Source organism: Hypomesus transpacificus, chromosome 22, assembly GCF_021917145.1.
Source record: "Hypomesus transpacificus isolate Combined female chromosome 22, fHypTra1, whole genome shotgun sequence".
Lineage (NCBI taxonomy): Eukaryota > Metazoa > Chordata > Actinopteri > Osmeriformes > Osmeridae > Hypomesus > Hypomesus transpacificus.
Window position 1 is genome coordinate 13,027,812 of NC_061081.1, and position 17,871 is coordinate 13,045,682.

General features: G+C 44.4%; 2 protein-coding genes across 3 annotated transcripts; both read right to left on the reverse strand.

The window, feature by feature from the left end:
* Positions 1–2,516: 2,516 nt before the first annotated feature.
* Positions 2,517–6,323, reverse strand: car15 (carbonic anhydrase 15). Its single transcript, XM_047045710.1, has 9 exons — positions 6,021–6,323; positions 5,893–5,919; positions 5,231–5,260; positions 4,919–5,095; positions 3,798–3,943; positions 3,498–3,590; positions 3,333–3,399; positions 3,006–3,166; positions 2,517–2,824 (listed from the first exon to the last, which is right to left on the reverse strand). Exons 1-9 carry the CDS (start codon positions 6,073–6,075, stop codon positions 2,603–2,605), a joined length of 978 nt encoding a protein of 325 aa, XP_046901666.1. The 5' UTR covers positions 6,076–6,323; the 3' UTR covers positions 2,517–2,602.
* A 588-nt stretch (positions 6,324–6,911) lies between these two features.
* dgcr2 (DiGeorge syndrome critical region gene 2) lies at positions 6,912–17,574 on the reverse strand. Of its 2 annotated transcripts, XM_047045074.1 has the most exons (11): positions 17,212–17,574; positions 15,928–15,963; positions 14,908–15,030; positions 14,178–14,264; positions 13,664–13,874; positions 13,389–13,465; positions 13,020–13,202; positions 12,072–12,275; positions 11,663–11,815; positions 11,090–11,326; positions 6,912–10,703 (listed from the first exon to the last, which is right to left on the reverse strand). In XM_047045074.1, the coding sequence occupies exons 1-11, from the start codon at positions 17,291–17,293 to the stop codon at positions 10,465–10,467; spliced, it is 1,632 nt and encodes a 543-aa protein (XP_046901030.1). In that variant the 5' UTR covers positions 17,294–17,574; the 3' UTR covers positions 6,912–10,464. The 2 variants fall into 2 exon arrangements, with proteins under 2 accessions (XP_046901030.1, XP_046901031.1); XM_047045075.1 differs by lacking the exon at positions 15,928–15,963.
* Positions 17,575–17,871: the final 297 nt, after the last annotated feature.

Sequence of the window (17,871 nt, forward strand, 5' to 3'; positions counted from 1 at the left end):
AACATTCGTTAATTAGTTTGTCCTTTAGAGACAGGAAGAGAAGCATTGATGAAACAATGTTCTCCTGTCTGTGTATGTGTGTATGTGTGTGTGCAATCTACGGTTTGAACAAGCGCCGTGTCGGGAGTTGGTAAATCGGTAAATCAATGGATAAATCAATGGATTTACCGTTTGTCTTAGTCCCAATCAGCAGTACTAAAAAATAATAACTGATATCATATAACTCACCGTCATGTTCCTGGTGTTGTTTGCCATATTTCTTTGTATTCCTTAACTTTAGTTACAGAAGGGAAGTTGTGGAGGACAGGTCATCGTGTCGTTACCACGCTTAACATAACAACATACCAGTTAAACATCCAAGACCATCTATGGGCCAGACTGAGCCTGGCGCCGGGGTCGTCCTGACCCGGTCAGGGGTGTTTGGGGTCAGTCTGACCCGGTCAGGGGTGTTTGGGGTCAGTCTGACCCGGTCAGGGGTGTTTGGGGGTCTGTGACAGAAGGATATCTGATAGGGCGAACCTCATGGACACATGATAACTGTCTTGTCTGGGATTGAGAGTTTGAACACTTATTGATATTTCTTGTGGTCCTTGAATTCCCTTTAAAAAAAAAACATTCTCTGATCTTCATGTCTGAGAGAGACTTGGCAGCAGACCATGTTTGTGGGTTTGATTCATTCGTTATTCTGGAGTACAGTTCTAGATATGCTACACTATTATACATTAGTAAGGGTTTTGAACACCTCTTTGAGTCGTGTCCACCCAATAAAAGTTGCAGTGAGTCATGTCCTCTAGGCTACATCCTATACATTATACTATATAATATTATACATACTGACATACAGGCTGCAGAGAAACATGTCCACTAAACTGCATGCTATACACTCCTGTATTATACACTACTATATTACAGTGTACTATATTTTACAGACAGGCTGCAGTGACTCACGTCCCCTAGGCTGCAGTGAGCGGACTGTTGAGCTGTGGCCAGACTGACCTCATCCTCTGGCTCCTGAAATCGACACCATCTGTAGCGGGATGAGGCAGACAGAGAAAGCTCTGTCTGTGTCCCCTCCACCACCATGACACTGTGGCTGGAGGAGGGTGGTGTGACATGAGTAGAGGGATGGAGAGAAGGAGAGAGGGAGAGAAATAGGGAGAGCGATATATAGGGAGACAGACGGAAATGGGGGAGAGATAAATAGGGAGGGAAAGAGAGACATGGAGAGAGTGAGAAAGTGAGAAAAAAAGGGAGAGAGAAAAACAGAGAGACTTCTCATTGTCTGTCACACGTCTACCATTTACATTCCGAGCCCGTTGCAGCTTGGATGTAAAGTTCACCCAGCCTGACTGAAGTGAGAGGGTGGAGATGTCTCCCCCAGGAACACACGTGACACGAGGCGATACCCTTCCCACGCCGTGCCTGGTAGCTGAGATGTGGTTATTTTACACTGTGTCTGATAAACACAGGACGTTTTATTGACATCACACCTAACTCTGGTTAGAAATGTGCACTTCTGAGCCTTGATTCTCTGCTGGATGTTCTAAATTCACTATGTATATGACACTTGGGAGAAAAACTGCTGAATGAATAAAATGTCAAATGTGGCACCTCTGAACCATGTCTGCCACTCAAGAAGATCCAGTGGAGGTCTCCACTTGGAGAATATTTACAAATATGAACTCAAAAAGCCAGGGAGTGATATTGGAAAAATGAGAGGTTTTGTGTGTGCTCATGTTAATCACAATAATTAGATTAGCTACTGCCTTATTGTCTGTTCATGTATTCTGTTTTACTCTTCATTCACGTGTTCATGTGATGACAGTGACTCTGCTAGTAACACTGTTTGTCCAAACAGGTCATATTTATGTTGACATGTTTGTTAAACTCTGTCTCCAATCAGATGGTTGTTAAGACTTCCAAACCCCAAAAACTAAACCGATTACACCATTCTAGAAGACTTACAGATCTCATCCACAATGAAAATTGAATCAGGAATTTGAACACAAGGGCACTGATAAACTGCATTTTACTTTTCCACCACTATTTACAAAATAAGTTTAAACTGTCAAAAAAGAGATTATATATTCATACAGGCATATTGATGAACACCTACAGTACAGTACTCAAACACAAACAGTAGTCTTTGTTGGAGAAACTAAAGGATTTTCCATGGCATATTACTCCTAATCAGTCTTCCCTGATGTTACCTTATCAATACCTTATAATACAATGAGTGCAATATTATACAATGTAATGTATTGATCAGATATACGTACACATAATGCACATTAATGTAATGTGTTAATTTAAATATATCACATTATAACAGTCTACTACTTTATAATATAAGATATTAATATGGTAACATACAGTAGGGTAAGATTTGGCCTACCGATTAGGATTAACATGACAATGGAAATCCTTCAATTTCTCCTATAATTTATTCACAGTATTGTATATTTTCTGGGCTCTACCACACCTGATTTTAATAATTAACCGGATGATGTGTTGAATGTGATTAGTTACTACTGAGGTTGGACCTACAAGAGAGTAGCTCCCCAGAGAGCCCTGGGCTAGGACATTAGACACCAAATGAGAGTCAACATATGGTACAGATGAACAAGGCGAGCTGAAGCAGTAGTATGGACAGCACTGGTTGGTGAAGATGAGGGGGGGCTGTCGCGGTGAGTCGCTTGGCGTCTTTGGACGCATAGACGTCACGACTGAAGGTCGGATGGATGTGTCGAAAGTTGTTTCGGAGGTTTTTGACGAGGTCTACGTCTTCCTCTGTGGAGAATATCCCAGAAGCAAACTGTCTGACCTGAGGGGGGAAAAGTTAATTCAACAGATCGTTAGCTCAGCTCAGTGGTAGAACATTTGGGGTGCAGATCAAGAGGTCTTAGGTTCAAATCCCCCCCTCCCGTCTGTGTGTCACATTGAGGAAAACCATCTGCTGAATGAGCACATTATTTATACACGATGACTCAGTGAATCTGACAGACCTGAGAGTATGATAAGGAGATGGGAACTTCATAAACGGACCATACCACCACCGGGGAACAGGGAGGGGTGGTGAGGCTGCCATGGTAACGGTAGTACTGGCCCATGTTGTTTTCAGGTAATAGGCCAATCAGAGGGAAAGGTTTGACCGATGCCGTATGCCCTTGAGGGATGGAGGGATGCATGACCATAATGATGAAGAGAAGACATTCATAATGACTGCACAGGCTTTGACTTTTATAATAACACACAGGCTTTGACCTTTATAATACAAGTGGGAATGATTAGATACCAATTGAGAAAGATTGAAAACGTTGCTTGATACAGACCTTTATAAGCAACTAAAGAAAGTAGTCGGGAAATCTGACTAAATGGGACATGGTCTGCATAAACAACCTGTTAAACGATAATAAAAGAAAGTACAGTATGTATTAATAAACAAACATGACACGGTCCAAAAAGCATAAACTATGAAACGACTACACAAAGTTTACATCAATGAAGATCCCCAGCACGGCCAAACCGGTCGGGTCATCAAAGGCAGCTGTGAGGTTGGGATGGATCGACTTCATGTTAACGATGTGCATCTGTAAAGAAAAACACAAAAACCGAAGGAAAAAAAAACCCTAAACGTCACCTTCTTCACCTACCATAGCAGAATTAGGTAGTCTGTGTTAAGCTAAGGTTTTAGCTTAACACAGACTTTTTTTTGCCCCAACTCCCCCACCACCCCAACGGAACGGTTTAGGGTTCAAACCAAAACCCCCAGTACAGCCAGCATCCCCTCCTCTCACCTCCATGGGGTAGCGGCGCCCGTTCATCGTGTGCTCCGAGCCGTTGGAAGAGGTGCTTCCCCAGTGGAAATGCAGCTGGACGGTGTTATACACCCCTGGCAGACCTCCTCCGCTTACAGACATCCCGCTCCCCACCTCCAGAACAACTGCACACAAACACACACAGTCCCTCAGACCTGACAGGGATGCATCGCACACAGCACACAGAACCACCCTCGCAGAGAGCCTGTGGGCCGTGTCATGGGTCTCACGTTACGGTACATTTCATTCGTTTAGCGGACACTTTTATTCAAAACGACAAACTCAAGGATGAGAAGGGTTCTGAGTTGTTCTGTGTTTCGGTGGCCAGTCAAGAAATGGTCTGTATTTACTAGCCACATTGCAAAGGAATCCCAACATCTCAGCTATACCAGGCACATTTCATTAATAGTGTCTCAGCTCTAGGTTGTACTTGCTGCATGCCTATGAAAGTACAGCCAAACAGAGCAGCAAATGCATCATCAAGTTTGCGGATGACACCACAGTGATTGGTCAGATCTCCTCCAGGGATTTCACGGAATTGGCCGACAGGGGGGAGGTGTCAGACCTAGTAGCCTGGTGTCAGGAGAACAACCTAGCCTTGAACACCAGCAAGACAAAGGTGATGATTGTTGATGGCGGTGATGACGAACTGGTTCCACGACAGCATCTTTCCCCAGACGGTGGTATACTCAACGGGTAGTTAATATTTATACTTATATTTAGTCATATAGCAGACGCTCTTATCCAGAGCGACTTGCAGTAAGTACAGGGACATTCCCCTGAGGCAAGTAGGGTAAATTGCCTTGCCCAAGGACACAATGTCAATTTTCGCGTGGCCAGGAATCGAACCGGCAACCTTCTGATTAATAGCCCGATCCCCTAACCACTCAGCCTTCTGACTCCGTTATCATTGGAGCTCCCCTGTCTGGACCACCCTCCGTAACCTACTACACCCTCCCCCTGAAGTATCTGCCTCCATACTGGACTATATCCATGCCAACACCCCTCACCTCTGTTACCCAGCCCCTGAACATTCTGCCCCCCTCCCCACCCATCCCAAACCATCTGCCCCCCATACCTGACTCGTAGGGTAAACTCACTGGAATGTCCGTTGTTCTTCAGTTTCCAGCGTCCTAATTGGACAGTGTCGAAGCCTTCCAGCTGTAGGGCCTCCAGAGTGTTGTTTCTAGTCATGTGATGATCCAGGTTGATGGGAGAGTGGTGCTCGTCCAGCAAGGGGTGGCAGGAAGAGTATATTTCACCCCAGGCATAGGGGTCTGAGTGGGGCAACCTACACTGAACTTAAGGTATTCAAAGGATAACAGCTCCTATGCTAAATGAATGTGAGGTTATTTAACTCTCTCTGTGTCATCTTATGCTCATAAACAAAAAATTAAAATGTTATGACTTACCACAGTGATTTTCCTCATAACAGAAATCATCTAAAGAGCCATAAGTAGAATGATTAACTTTAATTCACAATTTGAGTTCACAAAAGTAGCCTACTAATGAGCAGGCCTACAAATAATTACACTGGCGGTGTGTGCAATGTATTTACCCCTAGTCACGAGAGCATTCGAAAGTGGAGCCACAGCATAACATTGCATAATGTGATTTAAACATTCCAGTTTAATATTTTCCAATAGAAAAACACCTGTCGCTTTAGTATGGCCTCAGAAAGTACAAATTGGCAAGTAACATTGGCAGGTAACATTAGCATAGTAGTAGCATTGCTACGGCTGGACTATAATGCAAGGTAACTTAGCGCGGCAGTTAGTCTAACTACGCTAGCTATCCTAGCTAGACAACTGTTACGGAAAATAACTTGGGGGACCGTTGGAAATATTTGGAACTCACTCCTTAAAAGGTTATTAGAGTGAAAAACTATAGAAATCTTCTAAAAATGTATCTGCAGGATTTTTAAATGATATACAAGTCTATTGATTTAGTTATCTATGGATGAAGTTATTAATGTATTTAGTGTTACAGTAATCATGTACATGACAAAATTAGCCTAATCAAAATAAAAAGTGACAAAAAAAAGTGACAATGAAAAATCAAATTTTACACTTACCACAATGACCATCATGACAGGAGTCATCTAAAAGAACCATTCATTAGATACTATGCACAAATAGCCTATTTTATTAAATAATTAGTCAAATAGTTTCTTTTAAAAAGTATTAGCTTTGTGCTACTTACCCGTGTATGAGCCACTGACAATCATCATCAGGAGGAAAGTGGTCGCAAAAATCATCCTGTTTAGATGGAGGTACACAGACCTAATATTTGTCTAATTAGGTATTTACAAGGAGAGAAGCCAACTCGGTGCTTAGGGATCTGCGCATGCCAACCTTTTAACAGGACTTGCGGGGAATACAGAGTGAACCCCCCACCCCTCGTCTGGTCAGTGGAGTGTGTCATTATAGTGCCCTTTGCTGTTAAAGCGCCAGGCGTGGAGACTCCCGCCCTCGTTTAGCATAATACATGAGATAAGGGTTTACGTATATAACTTGCAGGATTTTGATTGAGATTTAATTAAAGTATTAAGCAGGGTGGACAATAGAACCATATAATGCTTTAACCTTTAGCTTCAGGTCCTATTACGATATTACACGGAGATTGTGTTAATGGAGAATGCAATCCATACCGTTGTTGGCTCGTGGATTTTCATAGGTGATTAGTAGTCCGTCTCATCCAAGTAAGACATGTCACACAACAGCTAGGCCATACAACACAGCTGTACAAGGCATGTCTTTGGTCTTAAAAGGGTATCACTATGGGGATTCTATAAATAATCTCCATCTATTAGCCAAAGGACAGAAACTCCCTGGGCAGTAGCCTACTCTTTCAGCAATACACTGTGTCGCTGTTTCGGGATTTCCCATTTCTCACCTTAATCCTCTTGACATTTGGTCAGAGACTCAGAGATTGAGGGATTTCCTTGAAAATTCAGAAGGGTCCACACAGACCGCCAAATGCCAAGTCTAGTGAACCATATGAGCCCATTGTGACTGAGCCCTCCCCTCCCGCTCGCCCATGTTAAGATAGGCCTATTTATTATATTTTTTTAAATGAGTCATTGAACAAAAGTTATTCATGATGGACTTTATTTGGCATTTTATTAGATGTCTACCTCAGAAAAAAAACACAAAGCCCCCTGCAAATGAAGCATCATTTCGGGTTAAAAGCTATAAAATATAGCTAAATGTAGGCTATTAAATGTTGCATTTTACGTAAAACGTTTTAAACCCATTTAAAAGTATTTTTCACACCACCATAGCTCATCAACAACATTAATGGATTCCTCTTTTAAAGATACAATAGGTAAGATTATTTCAGTAAAAAAAAATAAAAAATGAGGCCGTCTTATTCATTTAGTAACACAAGCAACCCTGTGCCAGTGGAATGTCAATTTCTAATTTTGGAGACTCGCTACTTTCAGGGCCAATTCTGTTCCAGCAATCCTGTTCCAGCCAATCACCTTCAGCAAGGTGGGCTTTCCTCCTTGGCTTATTTTGTCAAACCACTGTCAATCAAACTCGAGCTAGAGCAAAGCAGAAGTTTAGACAATTTGGGGCGCTGTTTCTCACATTCGAATTTAATAATTTTACCTATTGCAGCTTTAAGAAATAGGCCCACATTAGCAGTTTCACCTCTGTTATTCATTTTTCAATAAATGTGCATTTCGGTAGAGTTACAATACCGCCATATGGAGGCCAGCAGCCAAATATTGGATGCAGGATTGACTTATTTCACTGTAGGTAAGCATTAAAATCAGTTTCTCACTGAAACAGGTGGTTTTGTAGAAGTTACCCTTCACAAACTGTGGATATCGCTGCAGTGCACTGCCCACCACTAGGGGTGCAATTTCTGCGTAGTTTAGCTAAACTTATCAATTTCAGCCTCATCCCACCATTCATATTTTCAAGAAACTTTCTGGTTTAAAGTATTAATATCCTACACAATCCCTTTCTGGGATGTCATTGTTAGTACCTGCCGGTATTTTCACTGCCAAAGAAATCAATAGTATTTACGACAAACATCCAGTCATGAGGGCAATATAACCTCCTCAACCTGCCAAAAATATTAAACTCCAAAATACAGTAGCCTAATACGCTCATTAGGTGCCACCTGGTAGTTGACACGCCAACAGAAAATAATTCTAACTGACAGACCTAAGGAAGTGTTCAGCTTCTTTTCTAAGATGTTCCACAATTTGTAAAGACAGAACCACTGTACAGAGAATGCAGAAGTTGGGGCATGTATGTGGGGCTGGGTTTCCAAAACATACAGAACAGAGACCTGTAGCCAAGCATCTGAGGTCTGCGCTTGGACCAAGACGAGCAGAGAACGATCTATTTAAAGTAACAGGCCTACAATTTTAACTATGTTCTCTTAGCATGCCCCATAATTGTTTTGTAAAGCATGCACTGTAGGTCTGAAAAATAGCTGGGAAAACACGCAAACCAGAAAACAGCGATCCAACCCTGAAGAGACATACCCCTGTACACACATGCATACACTACTTTTCCCACGATAGAGAACACATGATTTTCTTAATTAATCCACAACGGATTGTCTATGCTGAAAAAAAACAAAAACAAAGAAAAACATTGTTACAATGAAGACCTACTAGATAAACAAAAGATGATGATGTCACATACCATACACATTCCAACATACACACACACAGATGCAATTCTCAAAGCTGATCTGAAACCATTTTAAGTATTGGTGGTGATGCAACAAAGCATACAGGAGACATGAGGTGTACTATGAGGGACCTCTACACAGCTGTCTTGAAAACCTGCCTGTTAGGAGCCTTTGTGCTTATACAGGCCTGGCATTGAAACCTTTCTGCTTCTTTGACCTTTCAACTTCACAGGTGAAAAAGCACAACTAAGTAGCTAAACCAGATCTCTTTGCGTCCCAAGAGTATCAAGTGATTGTCATAATGGGGTTAAATTAAGTAACTTTGATACATTCTCTGTAGTTTGGAACCAAGTCGTCTCTTGGGAGGGGGGGAAGGGTGTAATGTGCATCACTATGAAGCAAAGAAAAATGGAATACAGACAAATGCCAGGCCATTTTTACCAGACAATATAAAAAATGAAAGGTAGAAGGTACAATCTTAAACCAGGTTTCATAACCTTTGGGAAATAAAGAAAACACACAATGGATCATGGAACTTACATTTCAGTGGAACTATCTTTTTCCATTTCAGTTCAAAAACATGTTGTATTTCAAAATACCATCACTCAATTGGCATTCTCAAATACAAAAAAGCAATAATGCCACATCTAAATCATGAGATGTGCAACATGTTTCACCATACAAAAGGTTGTGTTGATACAAGACTATGCATACTTAGACTTATGCACAAATAATCAACAGGCGATCAATAATCAATACAATTTATCAAGAGAAATACTGATTAGAAAATGTAAATGCCATGATGGGATATTAACAGTAAAATAACTCTTATTAGAAGCTATATTTGCGTTGCCAGCTACCATTTTCCTTCGTGTGTAATCAAACTACGGTCAAATCCAACAACAAACACCACATCCTATCCTATTAAATAAAAGTATACAAAAATCAACTTTACCTTAAAACTCACAATAGCTCAGGTTTCACATATTTTTGTTTTGTCGCAACATCAGGGTACAATGTTGCATGTCATAAAAAGACTGAACTGTGAAGTAGAGGTCTGTGTTTTTGATGGTTTCTGTGTCACTCATGTTTGTTAACTCTTCTTTCCCCTGCTCTATTGAAAAACATATTATTATTATTGCTGGTCTTGTGTGCACAGCACTCTCGCCTGACCTACCCAGCACCCAGCTGTGGAGGAGTGTCATTCTCCCCCCCCCCCCCCTCCCCCCCGCGTCCCTCATGACTTCTGCAAGGTCAACAAGCCTCGTAACAAAACCTCTTCAATCCAAGTTTTGTGAATAAACCCGGAAGACCTCTACAAAGCATTAGTGAGGAAAGGGAACTTTTCAAAAGGGGTGCAGGAAAAATGCATGGTCTTTCCCTTCCCTGTCAGAGAGAAGATGCTCGTCCGAAAACGTTTGTCCTATAACGACGCAAAGCAAAATGTCACGTAAGCTGGTGTGGATTCTTCTTCCGTCATCTCTTTTTACCAGGCACAGACCTGACTAAGTATTTACAGCTGGGAACCTTGTACATTAGGCTAAAACTCAAACTCTGAGTCCAATTTAAACTAGAACATGAAGCGTAAGCTTCATAACCTGGTATAGTGTTAAGTCTTCTCTGTGCAGAAGCAATCCTCCCTGCCCCTCATTCCTCCTGGTTGTCTTCCAGTCCATAGAGAACTTGGAGGGTCTGCTCCAACCTCCAGGTTCAGACAACCAGTCATCCAGGTCACCTGTAGCTGGTGAGTCAGGAAACACAACAAAGCCTCCTTCAGTCCAGCCGTAAAAAAAGACAGAGAACCAGTTTGTCGAGAGCAGTAGACTGGTCCATCTTCAGTCGTGGTCAAAACAGTTGAACCACCACCTCCTAGTCCCTCATCCACACCTCCTAGCCCCTCGTCCACCTCTTCCCTACTGTTTCTGCTCCGCAGCTGCATGGCGGGCCGGTCTGTCTCCTATCCGTCTGCCCAGCCCCCCCTACCCCGCTCCTATACCACAGTGCTGAGGGAGGAGATGCTGCTGCAGTCTGCAGGCCTGCAGTCAGGGGCGTGTCCGTCGGTGGGTGTGTCCGGACCCACCAGGAGGGTGCTGCTGTCAATGGAGTCCTCCCGCACCTGGGTGGACGGCCCCGGGGACGCCTCGGGGACGGAGGCGATGGGGACGTTTGTTTGGAGGACCTCTCCCATGGTGCTCATCTGGCCGGGCACCATGGGAACCACGGTACGGCCTGGGGGACAGACACCAATACTGAGGAGGCGGAGCCAATGAGGAGGTTAGGTTCTGTGGGTGGGGGGGTTAATGTAATGAGGGGGAGGAGCCTAGGAGAGGTTTCAACTGAGAAGGAAAAGCTGTATTATACACTGAGGAGGCGGAATCTGGGAGGGGTTATGGCCCGAGGGGGAGGGGCCTAAGAGGGATTAGGCCAGAAAGGGAAGAGCCTAAGAGGGGTTCCATGAAAAGTTTCATGTCAAATATTAGTTTTGTAGGACTGTTGCCCATTCTTTGTCCAAGTAAACTTTATTTGTATAGCACTTTTGAGAATTGTGTAACAAAGTGTTTTGCAATAATCAAATGAACTAAAAGCCAACTGTATAAAGTGAAGAGTGGTCTTACCCAAGTCCACATAGAGGATACGATCTGGGTTGATGGACGCTTCGTAGGGGGGCGGGGGGTCGTCTGGGTGTTGGATGTCGGGGTATTTGTAGGCTGCGTAGGGTGGGGGTGGCTCCTGGAAGTGAAAGGCCCCTCCTTCCCCATCGTCTGACAGGTGCAGAGGGGTCAGGCCCGTGCCGAAGGCATCAGGGCCGTAGTCAAACCCTGGGACTCTCCGGCCCAGGTTGAAATGATGTACTGTGGAGGAAGAAGGAGGCAGAGATGAGAAACTACAAATGCAAAACAGAACCAACATACTTTCAGTTATTCGCATAGAGATATCAAGTGAGACATGAGAGGTACCATCATATGAGATATCAGACAGGCCAAGGCGGAGAAGAGGGGATTTCCCAATAGTTCTTCTCAAGTAATCAAATGACAATGCACTTCTTTTAACTCTTGTTATAAAGAGGCCCAAGGGGCAACACTGATATCCAACAGAACACCTTCCGAGGTGACTCCAGTCCCCCCCCCCCCTCCCCCTTCTCAGTCTACAGCGTTCAGGGGGGGGGGGGGGGTGGAGGGTGCACTCACGGTTCCCTCCGATCAGCGTCTCGATGCGTTCCCGGCGGCGTTGCCGCAGCCTGTGCACCATGAAGAGCAGGAGGGAGAGGATGAGGAAGGACGAGATGCAGCTGACTATCAGACGCATCCCACTGGCCATGGAGTCAAACAGACTGCTCCCATCTGCAGGGGGGGGGGGGGGCGGGGGGGGGGGGGGGGGGGGGGGAAGAGCGAGAGATGGCGGAGGGAGGTAAGAGAGAAGGGGAGAGGGAGGATACAGGGAGAAGGCAGGGAAAGGGGAGACAGGGGAAGTGAAAAAACAAAAAAAAAAACAAAGTACAACCCTGGCAACATCCCAATGAGTCCATTCACATGGCGTCCACCGTCCTCCATGAACCCTCCCGAGCCAGGTCCCCTGCATGGGAGCATCAGGCCGTACCTGGGTCCAGGCAGGTGAACTTGCAGCACTCCTTGGGGTCCTTGCGGAAGTGCTGACAGCCCTGAGGCCTCTCGCACAGCGCGGCCACGCACATCTCCGGCTCCCCGTCATGACACGTGCAGCTCAGGCAGGGGTCGTCCCCCTTAGGGGTGAAGTAGTAGCCCTCGTTCACCACGTTGTCCTTGATGTCTACGCACGTCTGCCCTGCGTGGGGACACAGTGGAGACGAGCACACGTGAAAGGAGTCAGATGGCTGAGCGGTGAGGGAGTCGGGCTAGTAATCAGAAGGTTGCCGGATCGATTCCCCGCCGTGCCACATGATGTTGTGTCCTTGGGCAAGGCACCCTACTTGCCTCGGGGGGAATGTCCCTGTACTTACTGTAAGTCGCTCTGGATAAGAGCTTCTGCTAAATGACTAAATGTAAATGTGAATGAAAGAAAATATGTTTTTATTTTTTTAACTGTTGCTTGCTTTTCTACAGGTACACTTGCACCGATTCATGTTGTTTAATTGTAACTTGTTTAATTACCTACTCTTCTGGTTCTTCCCTTTGGCACTTATTTTGGTTGTTCACAATGTGTGCTTCATGTTTTGGCTACCCGCAATGTATTATCTTGTTGTTATTATCAGTGACCTATGCACTTTGTAAAGCTCTCTCTTGGAAGTCGCTTTGGATAAAAGCGTCTGCTGAATGAGTAAATGTAAGGAAGAAGTAACTCAGTATCAAACGTCACACTGGTGGCTGTTTTTAAATTTGCAGATATTTAGCTATGAGGATGCATTAGTCAGTGCTAGATAGCTAAGGGCCTGTATTTGTCAGAGACAGCTAGCTGTGGCTCTACATTTGTTGAAGCCAACAATCTATGGGGATGCATTTGACAGGGCTAGCTAGCTATCTTTCTCTGGGGATAAATGTGTCTGATAGGTGTGAGAGAGTGAGCACGTACTCCTTTTGCAGAGGAAGGGGAACTTCTTGTAGCAGTTCTCAGCGTGCCAACTGTGCAAGCCCCGCTCGTTCATGTTCTTGATCTGGAAGCGCTGAAGCTGGGCACAGAACACGTTGTCCTGAGTGGGGGACGCGTCCTCGAAGTTGGCCAGGCCCTCCGGAGGCAAGAACACTTGCATGGAGCCTGAGCAGGGGGCCAAGAGGACAGAAAGCCATGAGCTTCACAACTAATGCAGATGCAGACACTGCTAACAGGGAGTGTAGAGTTTCAACTCTTTAACACATACGATCACTGTATATATATTAAGTGGCCCCAGCAGCATACAATGACATATATGAATAGATGAAGACAAATCAAGTTCACACCCACCTTTATTTGCCACCTCCCATTTGCCCTCCAGAGAATGGTTCCGATTGGTGATGACGTACTGATAGCCCACCCAGAACCTGAAACACAAAGATAAAAAGTAAATAGGATTAAAACAGAACACACAAACATCTGGTGAGTCCAAACAGAGCTGCAGATGTAACCAAGTTGAATGTTTTTGAGTTTGCACCCCGGTGTGGGCAAGAGAGGGAAGGAAATGATGCGGATGAGCAAAGACATGAAACCTGTGACTCAGACGAAGCAGACAGGGCACTCACTTGCACTGGTCCCTACGCTCACACACTTTCTCGTCAAAGTCCACCTCGATCTTGAGGATGAACTGAAGTTCCTCATTGGTGACGAAGGTTGCCAGCGAGCCGTTGACTTTATGGCAGGTTTCCACTGCCTGCCAGTAGTTCTCATTCTTCAGGTAGACCTTGTAGCAGCTGGCAGTCTTCTCATAGTGGTGCCAGCCGGTGGGGCACTTCTCTGTGGAGCAAAAGCGAGAGTTAAGTCTAGCTCAGTGGTAGAGCACTTCACTGTAAATCAAGATGGTGCAGGTTCAAATACTCCCCTTTGTGTATCTTTGGATTACAGCGCCTGATTTATGAAGATTTCGAATGAAAGAACTAACGAAAAAGCACTCAAGAATAAATGTTATCTTGTTTATCCACATGTGTAAATGCTTGAAAAAAGCCACCAGCTGCCGTTCTGATGTGACGGGTGAATGTCTTATCATAGGTAAATGTGGTTTTTATAGCTGGATGTCTCATAAAAGGAAGAGCATCTTACTGTTGAAACGCACAGGCTGGGCCACACCAATGACATCTTCAACCTGGTCGAAGCCGTTTCCAAAACGGAACCTCTCCTCCTTTGTGGCTGGCAGGGGAGATAAGGAGGGAAAGGGAGGGAGAAAAGGAAAAGAGAAAAGTGAATGTGGGGGGGATGGGGATGATAGTGGAGAAATAAATAGTCAACATTCAGGACCGTGTGATTTGGTTGTATATGTATGGACTTTGGTACCATTTCCAAAAATGCTACCTAAAAAATATCATGTAACACAGTACAGTGCAGTGTCAACTACACACACACACACACACACAAATCAAAGCGTCAGAGTAGGGAGTCAGATGGCTGAGCGGTGAGGGAGTCAGGCTAGTAATCAGAAGGTTGCCGGATCGATTCCCCGCCGTGCCACATGATGTTAATCCTTGGGCAAGGCACTTCACACTACTTGCCTCAGGGAGAATGTCCCTGTACTTACTGTAAGTCGCTCTGGATAAGAGCGTCTGTTAAATGACTAAATGAACATGTAGTTTCAGTCCTAGACCACAGGCTCATGGACATTAACGGTCCCAGTGCATTAACGGCTCCTCTTTGCCGTGTGCCACAGGTGATCGCTGACATGAGGGAGAAGCGCTACGAGGAAGGGGCATCAGGAGCAGCTCCATGTTCCGCGTGGACCACGACACCATCATAGACGCTAAATGACTCAATGTCAAATGTAATTTGTGTTACTCACGGGGACAGTCCACCTCGTCACTCTTATCCTCGCAGGCCGTCCAGCCGTCACACTGCCAGGCCATAGGGATACACTGCATCTTCCCACTCCGGCAGGCGAACTGGCCAGGGTTGCAGCGGAGCTCTGGAACACAGACACACACAGAGCCAGGTGAGACGTCTCTCACAGCCCACAGCCTGTCACACACACACACACAGAGCAGTACGAATCTGTCCGTCGGTCTATCAATCCATCTATTTGTCCCTGTCCTTCCATCCATCTGTCTGTCTATTTGTCCTTTCATCCATCTTTTTATCTGTCTGTCTATGTTTCCTGTCTATCTAGCTATGTTGCTATCTAGCATTTCTTCTTCACGATTGAAAAAGCCTTACTTTACAGTTTACTTTATCAGCAAGAATATCCTTACATGACAGAGATGCAGTGATTGTGTATCTAAATAATATCCTCATAAAGAAACGTTGACCCAAAGCTACAGGCCCTGATGATGACTGGGTAATAGGCCGGTAAAACAGTGCAGTAATAATGCTGTAATAAGTCAAGTCATTTTGATATTGTATTTAAAAATCTTTATCACACACAAAAAAACAGAACATCCAGAATAGTAAGTTCTCTGATCCATGCTGGAGCTTTAAAAAGACCCAGACTCCAGAACAGTAAAACCCAAAATTCTGATCCAGCAAAAGGCTACGACCAGAACCTTCAGCCTGGCATTCTCATGTCGTCCTTGACGACATACAGTAGTAACACAAGAGCAGTGCTAAGTGGGTCAGAGTCTCTGTGCCATGTGTGATTAACATGAGCCCGGCCACAGGGTTGGGATCACGCTCAGGGCTTTCACCTGCAGAGTGAGCAACAGCGGGGCTAGCAGAAGCCCATTCTCACCTAAAAAAGTGGTCAAGACCCAGAGGCATCAGCAGTGCCCAAATGTGGCTACCCTTAATATCACTGGAGAGGCTGTTCTCACGCGAAGCCTAACCCACGAGCAGACTGCTAACATCAAAGGCTCGTTGTACGGCTTACCTGACGATAATCTTGTTGCCAGAGCTAACCGTGGACCTGAAACAAAATCGAAATAAATTTGAAAAGAAAAAAGCAAGACAAAGTCATCTCAGCATAGCCCACTGCTTCTGTGAATAGCATGCTGGGGTAACCCTAACCCTAATGGAAACAAATGGTATGATGTTGACTTCTGTGATTTACACTGACTGTTTACTTTAAAAAACAGGAAGGGATTTTGACTCCCAAGTGTTACAGAAAGGGTCCCTCCTCCCTGTGTGGAAGCTTCCCTCTGTTCACCAGTGGATAATGGTGCCTGGGGGAACGTGTCTAGCCTGGGGGAGGGCCATCTGTCCGAGCAATGCAGGTGGTTGACTTAAACCAAATGGGTCTAGGACCACCCACTATTCTAGGTGCTTCTAAATGTAAAATCTATTCTATTTGAGTCTCCTATTTATGTTTGTCAACAGATGGCCTCTGGGAATGTTGTCAGTAATTTATCAATACCGACACACTTGTGAGCTTGTTGACATAATTGAGGGGTATGTCAAAATTCCCGTTGACATACACCATATTGTATATCAGCTGAATTTGCTTTTGATGTAACACAGAACCAGATTTCTAACCTGCTAGATTAGGACGGTCATAAAATGCCAAAATGGCACCCCTGCGTCTGTGACTTTTTCCCTTAGACGCCTGTGAAATGCCATCGAGTCTGACCCCTAATAGCTTGGGACTACTTGGCTAACTAAAGACGTTAAATCCAGCTTGGACATTAGAGCACCTGTTCAAACAAACAGCATTAATCTCTCGTACACGAACAGTGAAACAGGCACTTTGTTAAATTGTCTGGGTCCAAGAAATCTCTCCCACAACAAGTTATAAAAATGGCCTTCGTTGCCTGATTGTTATTGTTGACTGACAAGCTAACTGGACATTTCTAGTATTAGGATTCCAAACGGGGTTGACGGGGATAGCAAATATGCAAAAGCTCAAATCCGTTCACTGCACTGTTATAGGTACCTAGTGCAGCCGTATAGCAAAATGATGAATACACTGACTGTCACTCATAATATAATGCCAAAAATACTGGCAATGCATGCATACTTTCTTGTGCTTAATCCACAAAGCTAAGTGTAAGAGCCCGCGCATAGACCAGAATTACCAGCGGACGAACAAAATGTGGATGCAGATGCCGAGAAGAGACAACAGAGCTAAGAAGCAGGCCTTGCAAACGCAGCTAGCTTAGCTAATGGCTATGTAACTATTTCAACATATTTACATGCAATTGCATAATGGCAATCTTACCTGTCCGTGGTGGATCTGTTACAGTGAGGACGAAGAGGAGAGAGAGAATGACGAAACTACTGCTGTCCGCCTTTGGCAACATTTATCCTCCATTCATAATAACTCTCTACTCAGAAATAAATATACCCAAGCTTTGAACCAGAGTTGGCTTTCAACCCTAGCAGCGCTAAAAATAGTATCTAACCACTCACATTCATTACTGTAAGAGCTTTGGCAACACTCAACCAAATGACGTAATTAATGTAATCATCAGACACCAAACTCCATTCTTAATATTGACTCTATCCCCAATCTTGTGGTTCGGCCTGTCCCCTAGTTCCACAGCGGATCTGAAACAAGATGGCTTCGTCCTCCCAGCTAAACCACAACAATCCCAAACACGCAACATAGCCTATGAACGGAGGGTTCGGGGGCGGGGTTTGTGCAAGGCTACATTTTGGCAATATTCGCTCTCATACAGTTATTATCATACAGTCACAAACATGGGACCTAATAAAAGTTATAGAACATTCGTAAAGGAAGATGGCTCGCATTTATTCATTAATTGACTTTTTTAAAAAAAATTTATGATAAACAGCAATAATAATAGGCTTATTGTGATCTAAAAAAGAATAGCCTGTGAATTAACTTGTATTTTAAATTGCATTGAGTAAGCTAATT

Coding starts and splice junctions, on each gene's coding strand:
- car15 (XM_047045710.1), bottom strand. CDS start 6,075: ATGATTTTTGCGACCACTTTCCTCCTGATGATGATTGTCAGTGGCTCA. Junction 5,261..5,892: donor CTGTCATGATGGTCATTGTG/GTAAGTGTAAAA, acceptor ATGGCTCTTTAG/ATGATTTCTGTTATGAGGAA. Junction 3,400..3,497: donor TGCTGGGGATCTTCATTGAT/GTAAACTTTGTG, acceptor ATCGTTTAACAG/GTTGTTTATGCAGACCATGT.
- dgcr2 (XM_047045074.1), bottom strand. CDS start 17,293: ATGTTGCCAAAGGCGGACAGCAGTAGTTTCGTCATTCTCTCTCTCCTC. Junction 13,203..13,388: donor ATGGGAGGTGGCAAATAAAG/GTGGGTGTGAAC, acceptor CCCCCTGCTCAG/GCTCCATGCAAGTGTTCTTG. Junction 10,704..11,089: donor TATCCTCTATGTGGACTTGG/GTAAGACCACTC, acceptor TCTGTCCCCCAG/GCCGTACCGTGGTTCCCATG.